The sequence below is a fragment of the Arvicanthis niloticus genome, chromosome 10 (assembly GCF_011762505.2).
Source record: "Arvicanthis niloticus isolate mArvNil1 chromosome 10, mArvNil1.pat.X, whole genome shotgun sequence".
Classification (NCBI taxonomy): domain Eukaryota; kingdom Metazoa; phylum Chordata; class Mammalia; order Rodentia; family Muridae; genus Arvicanthis; species Arvicanthis niloticus.
Genome location: NC_047667.1, coordinates 51,522,007 through 51,539,646, shown reverse-complemented (window position 1 = coordinate 51,539,646; position 17,640 = coordinate 51,522,007). Strand labels below are relative to the sequence as shown.

Below are 17,640 nucleotides of genomic sequence, written 5' to 3'. Positions count from 1 at the left end.
TCATGGCCAACTGGTAAATGCTGAGGGGAAAGCATCTAGGTTTAAAGCTAAAGAAACACGGTTCCATCCTCTGTCTGTTCCTAAGGTGACGGGAGCACTCTAAACTCTGTATTCTAATTATCTGATTCCTCCAATCACCTCACATGGCTCCCACCTCCAGAGTCTTCAAGCCTTCTCACAAATCACAGTGTGAACCTGTATTTTCAGAATGAATTAATGCATGATCAAAGGGGGAGCATAGGGAACACAAATTGACCTTTTGATATTTACAGCACATTGAATATTGATATTTTTATTTCTTTTTAAAGAAGAAGGTACAAATGGCTAGAGACAGAGATATTATAGGAGGAAAAAAGATGGTGTCATTTCTGTAGAATACACTTCCAAGCTCCATGGGAAAGGGAGGAGGATCCTTCAGGACCAATCCAGAGAGGTGCAAGCAGCATCCCTATGGCTTCTGGGATATAGCAGTCTTCATACTGTGTATGTCTCAAGCTGCTGATAACCCAAGTTCCCTTCTCCCTTGGCCACCCTTGTCTCCCCAGGTCCCCAATCTGAGTCTCATCTGCTCATCTTTCTTTCACTGTTTTTGTCTTGAGACTGATTCACACAGGTTTTCCTGGGCCTCATATTCACTCTCTTTGCTGGGTCTGCTGACATATGTCTTTGAATAGAGGAAGTTCCTTCAGTCTAAAGTCTTTCAGCTCAAGCCCTCCCACCTTCCCCTTTCACCTCCAAGTCCCCTCTCTACTGAAGTATATAGATCTTTACTTGAACTTCTAAGTATATGTGGCTCTTGTGAAGGGAGAGAGTAGGTACATATTCCCTCAAGACAGAGAGTGCCCCACACCACCACCACCACCACCACAGGTGTTGTCACTCTGGGTGTTGTCACTCAAACAGACTGAGCTATAGAGAACTAGAGAACATTTATCCTACCTCTCTCGAGTTTTCTTTCTCTCTCTCCAAGTTCACTAAGCTGAATCTGAAGCTCTAGTTATAGTAATCTGAGCTGCAGCCAGGTTGTGACAGGTGCTCCGGGAGGCAGGCTAAAAGCATGCAGGCTCTGTACATGTGCTGTGCAAGGAAGCTGTCATTAGCAACTGGAGATGGTTGTCTTGGAATGTGTTGAAAGGGAGAAACATGGCTTAATTGTGGGTTTATTTATATGTGTGATCATAACGAGAAAGGCCTAGGCACCTGACACCATAGTTCCCATCCCAGGGAAGAGAGCAAAAGAAAGAAGTACAGATGTTCTAATCAATATTAGCATATATGATATGATACCCTCAGGACACCTGGCCCCTTGCTTTTCACCCGGACTTCTGTTCATGGCGAATCTAAACGTTTTCGAATTCGCAGTCATAGTCAGTCATCCGGCACATTATGAACTTCCACTGGCGATCCCTGTAGGAGGAGAGCCAGAAAAGGAATGTCAGTGAGTATAGAAAGAGTCACTCCTGGGGAAAAGCACTGACAGGCTTTGGCACTATTTGGAGCTGTGGGGATTCTCACCTTGTTCTCAGAAGACTTCAATAAAGTCACTGAGAACTGATGGATTTGTAAAGTTAGATTGCCCGTCGTGGTCACAGGGCACGTGGAGGCTCTTATTATGGCTGATGGTCAGTCCTCCATGGTTCAACTTTCATGGTGCCTCCAGGACTTACAAGTTCAGCATTTATTAGCACTACCTCCATTTCACTGCAGAGAATCTTCCTTCTAAACAGCCATTCATTTTCCCATACCTCCTTTCTCCTGAGAACTCTCTGTGTGCCACGGTCCAGGAGATGCACTCTGTATTTCCCCTTTGAAACCACATCTAAGGTGAGTGAGGACCACTCACACCTTAAAGTGTGAAAGAAAGTGCCTCACCTATCAGAAACGGAATAGTCTGTTTGAGTGATGGGATAGATTTGAGAAGGCACAGAATTGCTCGGTTTTGGAAAACATGGTGTGGATACATGATGCTTGTTAAGCTTAGGATCAAGTTCCATTTTCAACCACTTAACAGAAATGCAGGGAGTTGTATACTCTGGTTAGCACTCTTGTGGTCTGATACTATTTAACAATGACAGTGGCCGTTGTCATTAGGAAGCCCCCAGTGCTTCCAATGTGCTCGGCCCTGCACTAAACCCTCTATGTGTTCTATCAGTAATCCCCACTGTGACTCTTTGTTTTGTGAAGAAATAGACTTAGTGTAATCAGACTTGCTTTAAAGAATTACCAGTGAAAGGTGATGATATCAGACTTCAAGGGTGCTGGACTCAAATATTGGTCTTTCTCTTGTACTAGGCTGCTTCCCTTGCCAGGTGTCCTTAATGCCACCAGAGGACACAGCTGCCATGCTTCTGGCATAACCCCAATAAAGTATGGAACTACTTATCCATACTTCAATTGAACAATCTCTTCCACATTACAGTCCTTCCTCCTTCTGCTCTTTGAACCTGCCAGGCTTATTTCTGATTCAGTGTATCCTAAACATCAATGGCTGACAGCTCCAGCACCCAGCTTCTGGATGGGAAGTAGGGATGGCCTGCTATTCTGAGTGGGGGATGGTGAGCAACTAGCCCAAAGCCAGCTTTCTAATTCTGAGTCTGTTTTTCCAGCTTGTCCTATGCAGTGCAATTGGGGATAGTGTTTTCTGGCACATGTCTTTAAGGGCCTGGAGGAATGAAATGTGTATTGATATTTGTTCTTGTATAGCTTACTTTAGGTGATTAGCAAACTGGTGCTGTGTGCTTTCCAAATGAATTTAATTAGCACAGCTAAGAAGTGCGTATCTATTCATGAAGAAGGCAAAAAAGATCCTGTGGCCAGGTATCCATAAAGTTTAAGAGGCAGTTAATGGATGCTGAGAAAAATTTAGACTTGATCCTAAAAGAATCAAGGGGTCTACCTAGGTTCTGTTTTCCATGCCAGACAGCAGCTTTCAACTAGGGTCTAAGTGACTCCATGGTATGTTTGGTAATGGCTGTAAAGAGTTTTGCCTATCACCCGGTAGGTAGATAGATACCAGTGGTACTTAGTGGGTGGGGCTAATGCCTAATCATAGAACAGACACTTGCAACAAAGAATTATCTGGCACCAGGATAAGAAACCATTCCATACACAAGTGAGTTTCATATGGAAAGAAAGCCCTTGCTCTGATGGTATTTGCCCAATGGGATTGGGGGTGAGCACCCCATCTTCAACAGAAATGAAGAAACTAAACCTGTGGGTTTCCAAACCACTGATAGTGACTGCATCGAAACTACCTGGGCATGCTAATTTTATTTATGCTAATTTTATTTTTACCTGGGGGAAGGCAGAAATCATTTTAAAATAATTCAGAGACACTACAGCTCAATCTTCAGTGATTCTGTACAAATTATGTAACTGATCATTTCCAAGCCAGCCAGAATTGGCCATTTTAACTGCCAAAAAATAATTTACTTAGCACCAATTTTAGGTGATAGTCATTCATTCTTTATTGTTCCCATTTCGTGTTATATTTTTAACCAGAAATCTCAGAATCCATTTCACCTTTAACTTGGGAATCTTTAGGAACACTTGATACTGGCACTGTGTTCTAAACTTTGGCAGACACTTTGATGCTCAATGACATTAGATTTCCATACCCTTTGAGTTCTTGGGTCTCTCTCTTCTTATATAGCTTTACTGTGTGGTATAACACTCAGTTGTTTCTCTTCATTAGGATGTGTTTATCCAAAGTACTCTTCCTCTTCTAAACTGTAGCTTTTAGCCAACAGGTAACCAAATATGTTAAAACCCTATCTCAAACAGAAACAAGTTACATATGAAAATTGAGGTGTTCTTCTATGGAGAAAGCAGAATCTTTGTCCATGGGACCTGGAACATACAATATGCTTTTCCAGAACTACTTTTAAGGTCTTTAAATTTTGTTGTTTCATAGTAAATAAGTGAACTGCAGCTAAGTGAGATAGATGTAACTTCATTTGGAAGCATATACACAAAAGGAAATGGCACTCAAATTGCTCAGTCTGTTAGCTACTGAGCATTTACTTTCAGTTTTATTTGGTTTGCAAAACATGTGTGGGCAGTCTTCCTGGAATTCATTTTTGTGTGACATTATTATCACTGGATTAAAGTTAGTCAAATAAACTCTTAACTTCTGAATTTCTCCACACTTTTCCATGAATTAATAGAGAGATAACCACAAGATCCATACAGTGATCTTGTCAAGGTCTCACTGCCTCGTGAGGCAAGTTCCCAAGAAGTCGTCACTTCTCACTGGCTCCTGCCGCCTAACCAAACCCACAGCTAATCTTTGATTAAGTAGAAAACTAGATTATTGGGGCCATCAGGTAAAAGTACCCACAGTCAGGACCCCAGCAAGGAGTGAACGCACACAGTCTCTAACCCTGAGATCACTGGACAGGGGTTACCCCTCTCACCTTTCCACTGCAGAGAAAGTGGTTGTTGCTCCTCGCATGTAGAAATCATAGTCATAGGAAATCATGTCCATGTCTTCACCATAGTGGCCTGGGTACTCTGTTGTCATCCTGTGTAGAGAGAACAAAGGGTTGGAGCAGACGGAAGGTCAGTGTGAAGGGGAGGGGAAGATCTTTGGAAACTGCAACTGAAGCTAGTGGTTTCTGCCGAGCCACAATGATAGACACCTTCCTCCATTTCTCCACTTCTTTTCCCTAGCCATTGATCTGTACACTGAGTACATGCAGCAGCAGCAACTATAGCTGTAACATAGACAGAAGACTCTCCTGTCTTTGAAGTCATGCTGAATTATTTCCATCCTATTCAAGTCAGCCAAGGTGCTGTTTCAGATTGGATCATGAATCATTCTTAGATCATAAGATCAATTGAACTGATTATGACTAGGTTTATGTTGATTGCCAGTTTGAAAGGGTCTAGAGTCATCTTGGAAGGAATTTTCTAGATTGTGCTAATTGAAGCTCAATGTAGACGGAACCACAGTGTGGTGGTTTGAATAGGTTTGGTCTCCCATAGATGCATGAGTTTAAATGATTGAATCATGGGAGAATAGCACTATTAGGAGGTGTGGCCTTGGAGAAAGTGTGTCACTGTGGGGGTGGGCTTTGATGTCTCCTAAGCTCAGGTACTTCCCACTGTGGAATCTAGTTTCCTCCTGGCTGCCTGCAGAAGATGGTCTCCCTCTGCTGCCTGTAGATCATGATGTAGAACTCCTGCCTCCTCTAGCACATATCTGCCTGTTCACTGTCATGCTTGCCACCATGATGATAATGGACTGAACTTCTAAAATTGTAAGCCAGCACCAATTAAATGTTTGCCTTTGCAAGAGTTGCCTTGGTCATGTTTTCTCTTTACAGCAATAGAATCTTAACGAAGACATACAGGCTGGGGTCTTGCACTAGATTTAATCGTGAATGCTAGCCAAACATCAGTAATCACCACTTTTTGCTTTGTGATTGGAGACAATCTAGAGCGGCATCCATTTCCAGATGCCACGACTTCTCTGCCATGATGGACTGTACCCTTGAACAGTGAGCAAAAATTAAACCCTACCTTCCTTAAGTTGCTCGTGATATAGCACTGAGAAAATATAACTAATACACCAGCTTAAAAGAGAATGCAACAGAACAGAAAGTATCAGTTGAAATGGTGCATTGCTTACAATAGAGTTTGTATGCATTTATTATGTGCACATATTGTGCGCTAGTTTAACACGTATTTCTTATAACTGGTAATAGTAAATGTGTTAAAAATATCTAGGAAAAATGTGAGCTCCACAAAGGTGCAGTTCTATTTGTCCAGTATGGTATCTCTGGCAGCTGAAACAGTTCCTGTTACATGGCAAATATATTCTGAATAAACAAATGGCTTTGTGAGAGTGATTTAATTGGTTTCCTAACCTATTCCAAATGAAAGCTGTCTTACACATTTCACTGCAACTAGTAAAAGTATGGGTGATAAAATGATCTAAGGCAGGTGTGGAATCATTAAACAGTATTCTCCTCCTCCACCAGCATTGGCCCTCCCCTCCCTTTTGTCATTCTTCCTTCTCTATTCTCAAAGATCGAGTCAATTCTGGGACAAATTTAGATCTCATAAAAACTTGCCACTGGGATTCTTCAAGACCAAAATAGGTCCATTCAGGATAAGAAAAGACACCAATGTCTTTCCCTAGATGGGTGTCATGTAACCTAAGCTGGCCTTGGATTCACAATGTAGCTAGGATAACTTTTGACTCCAGACACTTCTGCCTTCACCTCCCAAGTGCCAAGATTACATGATGTACCAGCACTTCTAGATCACACCTGTATCCTCAGGGATGCTCAAGAAGCAGCTAATTTGTGAGTGCCAGTAATCCCACTTGATTTGGGTGTACTAGGCTATTGTGCAATCCAATGGTCTTTTTTTAAGGTTGTGAGAATTTTTTAAAAATCCTGATTTACTAATTAAAAGGGCTTATGGGAGGGTCTACAAGGAATGCTTAGGTGCAGCAGGACCTAGGTTAACACACGATAGGTGGACTTAGTCAGAAATCTAAATTGTCTCTTTGAACTTTTCTTAGTCACTCCTTTGCCTGAACAACTCACTCCCCTTTTGATTTGTTTCGTTTGAAGAAATCACTAGGGCATCTTAGATACCAAGCCTGACCTCGTGTGGTTACATGCATTTTTAATTGATATGTTCATGAAAGGAAATTTTAAAATCTCTACTGGGCTTAAAGAGACCCTGAAACAGCACTTCCTCTGTCTAACAACAACAGCAAAAAAAAAAAAAAAAAAAAAAAAAAAAAAAAAAAAAAAAAAAAAAATCCAGCTAAGTGCTACATAAAGATTTGGGCCTCAGTCGGATCCCACTGGCTTGTGACCTGAGGATTCAGTGACAGCTGCTGTATGACAGTTTATCCAGAGAAAGGGGGTGGGGGGGTCAGACTGTTGGAAACACACATAATGTAAGTAGGATTTTGAGTGTGTTTTCTTTCTTTCATAAAACATTCTAGAACCTTAAAAGGCTGCATTTAGACACAATGTATCAAACGTCATTACCAGAATTTTTAATTCTGCCCTGGCACTGTCTGCATTCAGCGCTATTGTGTTGGGCTTCACCCACTTGCCCAACTAGTTGGCTGTTGTCTCTGTCAACCCTCTATGTCCTGCCCTCAGGTCACTTGCATAATTAAAAACAATTAGAATTAAGTGGGAAAAAATTTGCACTTAAAAATAAACATCAATAAGGCTTAGGTTCCAGGGAGGTGAATAGTTCTCTGCTGGTTGCTCTGGTGAGGATTTCTTATCCATTTAGTGAGCAGATGGGGGCCTTCTGCTCAGTGGACAGGTTTCTAGGAAGTTTCTCTCTGTGGTAGCAGTCAGCTGTCCGGTGACTTTCTAGAATTTCCCAGAGAAGGTGGGGTGTCTGCCATTGATATTGGTCCAAATTAGCTTTAGCTTTGATGTTTGGTTGTGTTTTGTTTAGTTTTCATCATAAAACCAGGAGAACAAGCATAGACTTTCTTCCAGAACCGTGGATAAAGAGAAATAGTGAAGGAGGCTGGAAACTAAAAATATGGAAGCAGAAATGGTCTCAATCATTGATAAAATGTGAGCCGTCCAAACTCTACCCGCAGCAAGAATTTCTGTTTCAGTTTACTCTAGGATTCCATGTTTTTAGTCCAATAGATATATGTCTATTTATTTTTTTATGATACCACACACACACACACACACACACACAATGTCCTAATAAATAACCCCCCAAGTAATAGTTAATCAAGAAAATAAAAGGCTTTAAACTTACAGAGTTAAAACTGAAACAAATTTTACATTCTTTTCAGAAAGTCAAGAGAGGCCAAAGGAAACTGGATGATAAAGTTTTATTGCACATAGTGTTGTCTTTCACAAAGCTAAAAGGGGTAAGATTCAGTGTGGTTTCAGATTTCCTGTGAATTACTATGCCATTTCAGACAGCTTTTTGGCAAAGTATCTCATACAGAGCATTACCACACATTTCTAGCCCAGTTAAAATAATCAAGTAGGCCTGTGGTTTAACAAGAAGAAGGAAAAACAGTGTATTAAAGAAATTAGTCTATTTTAAAGTATTTCTGAGAAATATAGGGAGTATATTTACCCTCTTTTTATTAAAAAAAAAAACCTACTGTGTTTATGTGTGTGTGTGTCCACATGCATGTGTGTTTACTTACTTTTCCTACCAATTTCAAGAAGTATCTGTTGGGGCACAGTTTCTCACTTCTTGTTCCAAAACTTAGAGAACTGGAAAAGTTAAGATTTGTATGACTTCTTGTGTCAGACAGGGCTGAACAAGATGGAAATAAATTAAATGGTATCTTAATTGTGAGCAGCCAAAAATCAGTTTGAACTGAAGGAAGATTGACACAGGACTTTCCCATCTGTGATATTTGAATCATGGAAATTTTCAACAGGTACAACCGGACTCAATGAACAGTTGCTGAGTGCATCATGGGATGGCAGGTATAGAGATCTCTTTGAGGCATCATTGGTACATGGCACCATACACGTATTTTATGAACTAGTGTTTACAGAGCATAGAAGAGGCACTAAGCAAGTATCGACTTGATGTGTCAAGATTGGCTTACAATTTCTATTTAAATAAAAGATGATAACTTTCTGACAGGTAAGTCGGTGGGGGACTTTCCTAAATATCTCTGTCATCTGTTCAAGATCAAGCTGCATGTATAATGCCTTTTCTGTCACACTCTAAGAAATGAGGACACTTCAGGGTAGATGACTTTGTTAGTGCCCTAAGATGCCTAATCTATACTACATCACAACTTGTTTGAGCTATTTATGCAAAGATAGAATGAGAAAACACTGTTGAGGTTTGGTCTTTGGCTACATATTGAAATGCTAGATACTGGCCGCCAAGGCCCAGGGATGACAGAATCTACATATACACAAAGTAATGCTATGTGACCTTGCTTCTGAATTTAAAACTATTGGTTGGGCTGGGGAGATGGTTCAGTAGATAAGAGCTCTGACTGCTCTTCCAGAGATCCCGAGTTCAATTCCCAGCAACCACATGGTGGCTCTCAACCGTCTGTCATGGGATCTGATGCCCTCTTCTTGTGTGTGTCTGAAGACAGTGACAGTGTACTCGTATAAATAAAATAAATAAATCCTTTTTAAAAATTTAAAAAACATAAAACTATCAGTTGAATAAAGATGCCAACAGCTTTTAGCTGAGCAGAAGAAAGGAAGGGGGAACTCTGATTCTTGGGTTGGGTGTCTGAGGAGGACCACAAGGGGAGAGAGAAGGTGGAGAGAGAAGACACCATAGAGTAGGTAAGTCATGAAAGTATGGCCACGAGGGCTGGGCAATTGGAGTTAAGAGCAGCCCAGATGGAACACAGCAAGTTATAACCTGGGGTTATTGATAGGGAAGTAGATATAATAACATAGAGGGTAAAGATATGCCCAGCTCTAGTTTATTTATAATAAAGGCTTATTATAAATATAAAGGTTGTGTTTCTTTTATCTGAGAACTGAATGATCAAAGGCAGGGTAGAACCCCTCAATTGAAATTAAATATTTACTACAGCAAAACTCAAATGGACTTATATATAAAAAATAAATATAAAAAGACACAGGCAAAGAAGCAGGTGTCTTGGTTCCTACCCAGAGAGCATTGGCCAAATGGGACCACATTGCCATGTCCTCTACAGTCACATAAATGCCCTTCTCTGTGTAGACAGACTGAATTCTGGGAACTTGGGCTTCGACAGGGAACATAAAATGTTAGTGTCTATCCTCTGTGGCATTTGGGGGTTTATATTTCAAACGGTTCAGATATGTATCACCACACAGCGGAAGCATCGTTCCCAGGATGTCTGTGACTTAAATAGAAGAGGAAAGTCCCTGAACTTTTTTCAAATTGTTGTTTTGGAAGTGAGCCTCGAGCTCTTGCTTCAAGCCCAGGGCTGGGTGGCAGTGGTCACATTTGTTTTGATTACTGTTGACAGTCACCAGCCTGGCTACCCTGAGCTGTACATCAACAAGGACAGTTTCACCTCCAACTTCTTCCTCCCTCTAAATAAAGCAAACAACCCCCCTTCCCTTTGCCATTAGATGTCTGTTGTGTCTCGCTGCCAAATGCTTGATCTGCATTGCTCTTATTTTCTTCCTGTGATAAAGGTAATTGGCTGTACACATTATACATAACATGGGATCTGGAGGTGGCTGAACCTCTCTGAATCAAGCTCACTCTTTTGAAGAACGTTACAACTTCCATATCTCAGGTCCTCCATGAGCAAAGAGAAGATATCACTTAAATAAAGCAATATAACGGCCACAGTTAGGAACTTATCCTGAATCTGTGAACTGTACTTATTTTCTGTTCTTCCACATTTAGTAACCAACTAGTTAACTGAATGAAGAAATGATGCGTGGCTTCTAGAGTCCTGTGCATAGAAGGGTACTTGGTCTGTGATTGACAGGTTTGCTTTGTTCTTTGTTTGATACACAGACAATCAGATACATCTCTAAAGTGTCTGTTTTTGAAGGGAGGCATCTCCTATATGCAGATAGCAAATAGACATCAGCATTATGAATAGGGGTCAGCAAGTGTGACAGCTGTTCCAGCTGAGGAAAGGGACAATTGATTCTGCACAGGCTCAGAGGAGCTGTGGTCCTCTAGACTGAGTGCATGCAGGGCAGGGTGGTGGTTGCTTGTGAAGGACGGGACGTTCACATGCAGTGTGCACTCTTGAATGGTAACCTCCAGATTAGTTTTCTCAAGATATAGGGGCTTCCATCTCTGCACTAATAGCTCCTAAGCTTGCTCGGATCAATCCGTGTGGACAATCCCTCTTTTCATCAGGCCTCTGGGAACCGTGCTACAGGAGACCATTCAGCCAGAGCCGGGTGACAGACTCCCTGAGGAAAGGCCTATGAGCTCATTCCTGACTTAGACACAGCGTCACAGGAATAGTCTTGCCAACAAACCTCATCTGGTGTTAAAATCTGGACAACAGGGCCCGAGTTCACAAAGATTTTTCTTTTTGACTGGATTATTTACAGTGGAAGAGAAGAGACAAATGTTCTCTTTAACTGACTTTTGTTGTTGTGAACTAGAAATGTCCAGGGATTAAGCAAAGCTACTCTCTGCCTTACAAACTGGACAAGGAGGATCAGGGAAGGAGGGCAGTGGTAGAGAATGCTGAGTTTGAGTTCACAGAAAGCCAGTGACAATGAAAGACAATGTAAAGGTCATTTAAACAGGCAACTGTGTCCAAACAGATCATTCTTCAGACCTACTGAACAGTCCCAGATCCATAGAATCATTTAGACAAAACAACAAACAAACAAGTTACTAAAACCCCTCTGTTCCAGGATGCATATGCATAACTTAAATCCAGCTGGCCAACTGACTGGATGTAACCTGGAGGAACTGGAGCTGTTTGAGGACAGGGGATGAGGGAAAAGGTCTCTGAAGGCTTGTTTGTGGCTCCTTCGGTGACATGTGTTGGTTGTTAACAGACCATTGGACTACAAACTTGGATTCTTTCAGCTAAATAAATATGTGTTACACTTACATACTCATCTAGTCCAGTGGATTCCGATTAGTAACGGCATGTCTGCATGGAGCAGGAATTCACTTTCTTGCCAGGTTTCAGTGATGCTATGATATCCAGAGAGATATTACTCTTGAAATCAGAACAACACCTTGGTTCCCACCAAACAAATAAATCCCACATGCATCTGGGAGTTGGTGATGATTTTGTTTTCCTATCCCAGAATGATGATATTTCGGAGTCTCTAAATGCTTGAAAATACAGAGGTGCCAGACATCTGCTTGACAAGCGTCACACGTATGCTTCAGTGTATAAGGGGAGTGGGCTATGGTGGAGCATGCCTGCAATCCCAGCATTCTCGGGATACAAAAGCAGGAAATGTTTGCTGAAATTCTGAAGTAATCCTGATCTACAAAGGCAGTTCCAGATCAGCCAAGGATACATAGAGCTTGTGTCAGACAAAGGCATAGGACTGGGGAGGTGTCTCAGTGATGAAAAGCACCTACTGTTTCTGCAGAGGACCAAAGTTCAATTCTCAGCTCCCACATAAGGTAGCTTTCAACATCCTATAACTCTACATCTAAGGGATCCTTTGGTCTTATCAGTATTCCATGATGGCTGGACACACAGACACATAGACACACACACACACACACACACACACATAATCACACAGACACAGAGACACACACAGACACACACAGAGACACACACATACAGACACACACATACACACAGACACACACACACAGACATAATCACACAGACACAGAGACACACACATACAGACACACACATACACACAGACACACACACACACACATAATCACACAGACACAGAGACACACACAGACACACACATATAGACACACACATACACACAGACACACACACAAACATACACATACAGACACACACAGACACATATACAGACACATAGACACATACAGAGACTCACACATACAGACACACACACAGACACACACACACACACACGTAGGTAGAAATGTCTATCTATCCTTTCATGTGTCTAGTTCTACTGTTTAATTCAAGTCAGCTAAAGTGATGTAAGAAAATGTACCAAGTGCAGGGATTTCCAGCATGGCATGTGGGGAAGGGAGGACATAGCTGTTGATTGACCATGCAGGGCTGTTAAAGGAATCAAGCACAACGAGAAGCACAAATTAAGGTTTTTTTTTAATTATAATTTATTAAAAAGTCACTCTAACAATGTCAATTTCACTGTGATTACTGCTCAGAAGGACTCATAACATATAGTTATTCTTTTGGCAGCTTTTATATTAAGGTCCAGACAGCACACTGAGATACTGAAGAATTGAAAACTTATGACCTTGGGGCTTCATTCAATTTAGAAGGGTATAATATAACACCATGACTCAGGCAATTTAAAGATTCCACTAAAATGTCCAGACACCCTTGGAACAGTGAGTCATATGCTGTGTTCTATGGAGTTTGGTGCACATTCTTTATGCCACTTCTCCAGGGAAAATGTATCATTTCCACAGGCCACTGTATGAGCTCTCAGCTCTGATCCTACGCTGTCTGAACTACACAGCCAATCACATTGAAGCACTCATTTCGTAGAATCTGCTTCAAAGTCAAGTTGTGATGTCATTCTCACTACCCTGTGACTCTGACCAATGGTGATATAATCTGGACCTGGGTGGGGTGAGGGAGAATAAGGGGTTGGGGCTTAGGAAGGCAAGTGGAAGATCACTGAAGACCAAGGCTTGGGGGTAAATTTTATGAAACCTGAATGTTTCTGTCAATTCAAGAAGAGTTGCCCATCTCATTTAGACCATTGTTAAATTAATTAAGGCCCTCTCTGTTTCTTATACATACCTTTTTATAGTCATTAAATTCTTAGTATTATAAGCGATGAGCCGTATCTAAGGGGGAATTTTGGAAGTCATTTTTAAAGAGAGAAAGGGCATGTAATATTTGTGGGGAAGCAAGGCAGATGACCACTGGAATCTGGGGCATTCTTAGATTGATAGTGGAATTTGGTACACAGTAATTTATCTTTATCAGGCCTTGGTACCCCAGTATACAGGGTAAGCTTCAAGCATCAATGCTCCAAGTGTTGACACACAATACAGAATGTGTATCATTTTTATTGGTTGCTCAATTAGAAGACAAGGATTACAGAAAAGTTAGATGCTTTCTCCTTTGTCCCTGCCTTCTCTACATCCATGTTCAACCTCTGTTGTCAGTAAGATTTTCTAAGACTAGTGAGCCTTGGGCCCCAAGCCCATTCTGTTTGCCTGATGGCTGAAAACCTTGGGCCCCAAGCCCATTCCCTGTTATTCTGTTTGTCCAGGACCGCAGGCAGCAGGCATGATGGTCTGTCTGAAGAGCTACTGCAGGCTGTCTCATTCATCCTGGCAGAGACCCCAGGCTCTCACTGTGATGGAAAATGTGTCTATCCCAGAATCCTCTTTCTCTCCCTGGGCGAGCATGACTCAGTGCACCCCTGGCTCACCCCTGCTTCTCTATATTAGCCATCTCCTGTCACATGTTCTGTTTTCTGCAAGGCAATGCTTGGCCTTGCTGGGTGTTTCTGCCCTTGAAAGACCTATTAGAAGTCCTCTCCTGCATTTGGGAAAGTGGAAGGGACTCTGCTTTAAAAACAACTCAGCTTTGTGTGATCATGGCCCATGGCAATGCCAGGATCCTGTTATCACATAAAGCTAGGGCGTAGGCTAAAACATTTATTAATTGAACAAATGGGAGTATCTTCTGTGTGTCTGATGTCACCAAAGGGCCTTGGGGCTTGGGGAGAGACATCAATCCATAAAGGGCTTACTCCATAAGCACAAAGATTTTGAGTTCCAGCATTTATGTCGAAGTCTGAGCATGGCGGCTCACATGAATGATTCCAGCCCCAGGGAAGCCAAGATAGGAGAGTACCTGAGGCCCACTGGTCAGCCAGTCTTACCTAGAACTGCAAGATCCAAGACCCAGAAAAGGACTTTCAGAAGATAAGGTGGATGTCTCCTAAGGGGCTATATCCCAAGTATACATCTAACATCCACGCACATGTGCACACACATGTGAACACATGTTCATCCACACAGAGGCAAACACACAGAGAGAAAACTGTAAAAATCCCTTTTAATGGACTTGACATGCATAAGTACAAAGATCTAAGATCTCTGTGAACTTAGAGCTTATAATGCAGGGGTGAGAGGGTGGGGTGAAGACTTAAAGTTCTATTTAAGTTTAAAAACAAAAACAACCTATTTTTCTGAAAAAAAAAAAAAAAGAATTCTCCTCCTATTAAGGAATCACTTATGACTGGGGATTTGGTACAGTCCTGAAATGCATGCTTAGAAAGATGGATTCCTGGTACTGTAAGAACACAAGAAACTTCTACCCAGTCTGTCCTTCTCTCCCTCTCTTTCTCTCTCTCCCTCCCTTCCTCTCTCTCTCCCTTCTCTCTCTCCTGTCTACCTCTCTCTCTCATACACACACACACACACACACACACACACACACACACACACACACACAGGAGTGTACACACACACACACAGGAGTGTACACACACACAGGAGTGTACACACACACACACAGAGGAGTGTACACACACACAGGAGTGTACACACACACACACACACACACACACCACTAAGATCCAGACAGTCATTGGCTATACAAAGATCAATGAGTTTTCCTATACCAGGTACTCAAGGTTTGAGTAGAGTGAGGTATCCATATACAGATAGAATAAAATAGCATGTTGTTTCCATCCATACAGATGGCAAACTGCAGTTTTCATCCATTTTTTAAATGGAGACACAGTAAATAAATATTGCCATCATTTTCAATGGCACATTGAGGTTTTTATAAAAGTAAAGGTGTCTTTCCAGGGACAGAACAGTTACAGAGGGGACAAAGAGGAAAGATATTACAGTAAAAAAATGGCATGGAGCCTGTGATTCAGGATGCACTTGTGTTTACCAGCATTCCTTGGGTCCAGCATAATATGCAGATCTTTGATCTTTGTTTCTGGGTCTGCTTGGGCTCAAGCATCAGTTCTTGGTATACCTGCTCACCTGCTGTGGTGGGATAAGAGGCAGTTTTGGTGAAGCTAGAGGAGGTTTCTTTTCCATCATGTAGCTTCAGACATCAGCTGACTTTGAGCTGTGAATTTACTGTTACTGCTGTGAGAACTGTCGGTCTCTAGAGACTTTGTGCATCACTGGGTCGTCTGAGGAGTAGCACCATGATTACAGAGAACAGAACCCACAAGGCTTTCCACCCAAGCACCAGACAATACAGAGACAAATCCCTTGAATGAGCCAAACTTCAAATGTTGATTTTGGATAGCTATCCAAGGCTTAAATGCCTGAGTTGTTTGTAGGCCAGAGAGTTTGGGATAAGTTGTGTGGTTAACTGGTGTGAGTTTTCAGGATGACTAAATGTATGTATACTCTCATAGAAGATGGGAAGCCAGAGTCAGGGAGCACTGGGCTTCATCCCAGGGAGAGACAAAGAAATAGGACATCCCAGGCTGTGGCTGCCAAGCAACTCAGAAAACACCAGCACTGTTTTGCTGTTGCTGTGATTGTTGTTTTGCTTTCTGTCTTTAACTCCATATCAGAGTGTGGCCCATGAGAGACTTAGATACTCCAGGAAGTGCTGGAGGAATACAGGTCCCAAACAGACTCAGATGTGAGGTGGCATCATCATCATGACAGAGGGAACAGGCATGGAGACAGGAGCCACTAGAAATCCTAGGCATTGTATCTTTTATCATGGCGAAGAAGGGTACAGGGACATCGGGTTGGATAACCTGTAGGGCTCTTTCCGGGATGAATGGTCTCCCCCAGCCTTTCATTCCCTTCTATATTCTAGCTGTTGCTTATCAAGCTGGTTTGTGACATCTTGGGCTTATTTGAAGGACCAGGTCATTGTAGGCTCCCATCCACCCCCAGGAGCTCTGACTAATAAGGTTTAGCTACCAGACTTACCAGCAGGAATATGGACACCTCTTGCTATATCGGCAGCAGTAAAATTGCCACTCTCGATCCAGCACTGACTCGAAGTAACGGCTCTGGAAACCCGCCACCAATCCGTTGTTAGAGCACTTCTGGTACCTGTAGAGAAGGAATCAGGGCACTGATAAATGAGGACACCTTCCTCAGACCCTCCTGACAGAGTTAATACTCTCTCATTGACCCACACCCTTACAAATTACTCTAGTCAATACAAAGAATAGATGTTGTATTGCAGAAATTACAGGCATGCCATAAAAGTTCTAATGACTCAACAACTTTGAGTGGAAAGAAGCTTGGGAGACCCTGTTCCTAATAACTTTCCATAAATGTATAATCAGATGAAAGAAAATTTGTGACTTTTACAATTGAGGATGCTATAAATCATTTTGCTTGAATTTAAATTAGAAAGCTGACAAAGATCTATGATGAATTGTTGAGCTTCAAATTAACATTTTACTCTCTCCCTACACAGCACACAAAATATAGATAGACACAGTGCTGTTCTGGGGAACTCAGTGGGAAGTTTGGGATTACAGTCAGCATTCTGTCTGAGTATCCAGGAATCTTTCTACCACCTTTGAGGTGGGTCTCTGAACTTCACCCCTAGCACCTACAGATGAGCTAGGAACATGGGAAAACTCCTCACAGAAAATTCACAGGCCAACTGAGTTCAAACTCTCTCCAGAGGCCCCTTTTCTGTCCTATCATTTCTGATTCCTCCAGTAAGGTGAGCCCTCCATCCCGGTCCTAAGTGAGGAGGGAATTTTCCCTTTCATCTACCTGTGCTGCTGGTCTCTGAACCCACCCCTTCTGTCTTTAAGGCATCTCTCTAAATGAAGGACAGTGAAGTTCTTTCCACCTTTCCCTATTCAGATAACTGTCTGAAGGTTTGGTCCTTTCTGCTTGGACAATGGCTGTTTCCTTCCTGGCCTCAGAGCTTCCTTGCCTTATGTAGAACATGATATTTTCTAAGTTTTTCCAGACTGTTTTATGTTGTTAAGACAGAGCAGCACACCAGTTTGGGTTTTATTTTTTCTGCTTACAGAGAAACTAATTCTATCATAGGGCCCTTATCTGTTTCCCATTACCTTCCAAAGAACTTAT

General features: G+C 42.0%; 1 protein-coding gene across 1 annotated transcript in view; it reads right to left on the bottom strand.

Moving 5' to 3' along the window:
• Positions 1 to 276: 276 nt before the first annotated feature.
• Dpt (dermatopontin) overlaps positions 277 to 17,640 on the bottom strand; it is a 29,082-nt gene continuing 11,718 nt past the window's right edge. Inside the window, exons 2-4 of the mRNA XM_034513687.2 lie at positions 16,510 to 16,635; positions 4,416 to 4,523; positions 277 to 1,407 (exon numbers count right to left, since the gene is read on the bottom strand). Coding sequence (XP_034369578.1) covers positions 1,341 to 1,407; positions 4,416 to 4,523; positions 16,510 to 16,635 — 301 coding nt within the window. The 3' untranslated portion in view covers positions 277 to 1,340. The remainder of the gene's footprint in view (positions 1,408 to 4,415; positions 4,524 to 16,509; positions 16,636 to 17,640) is intronic.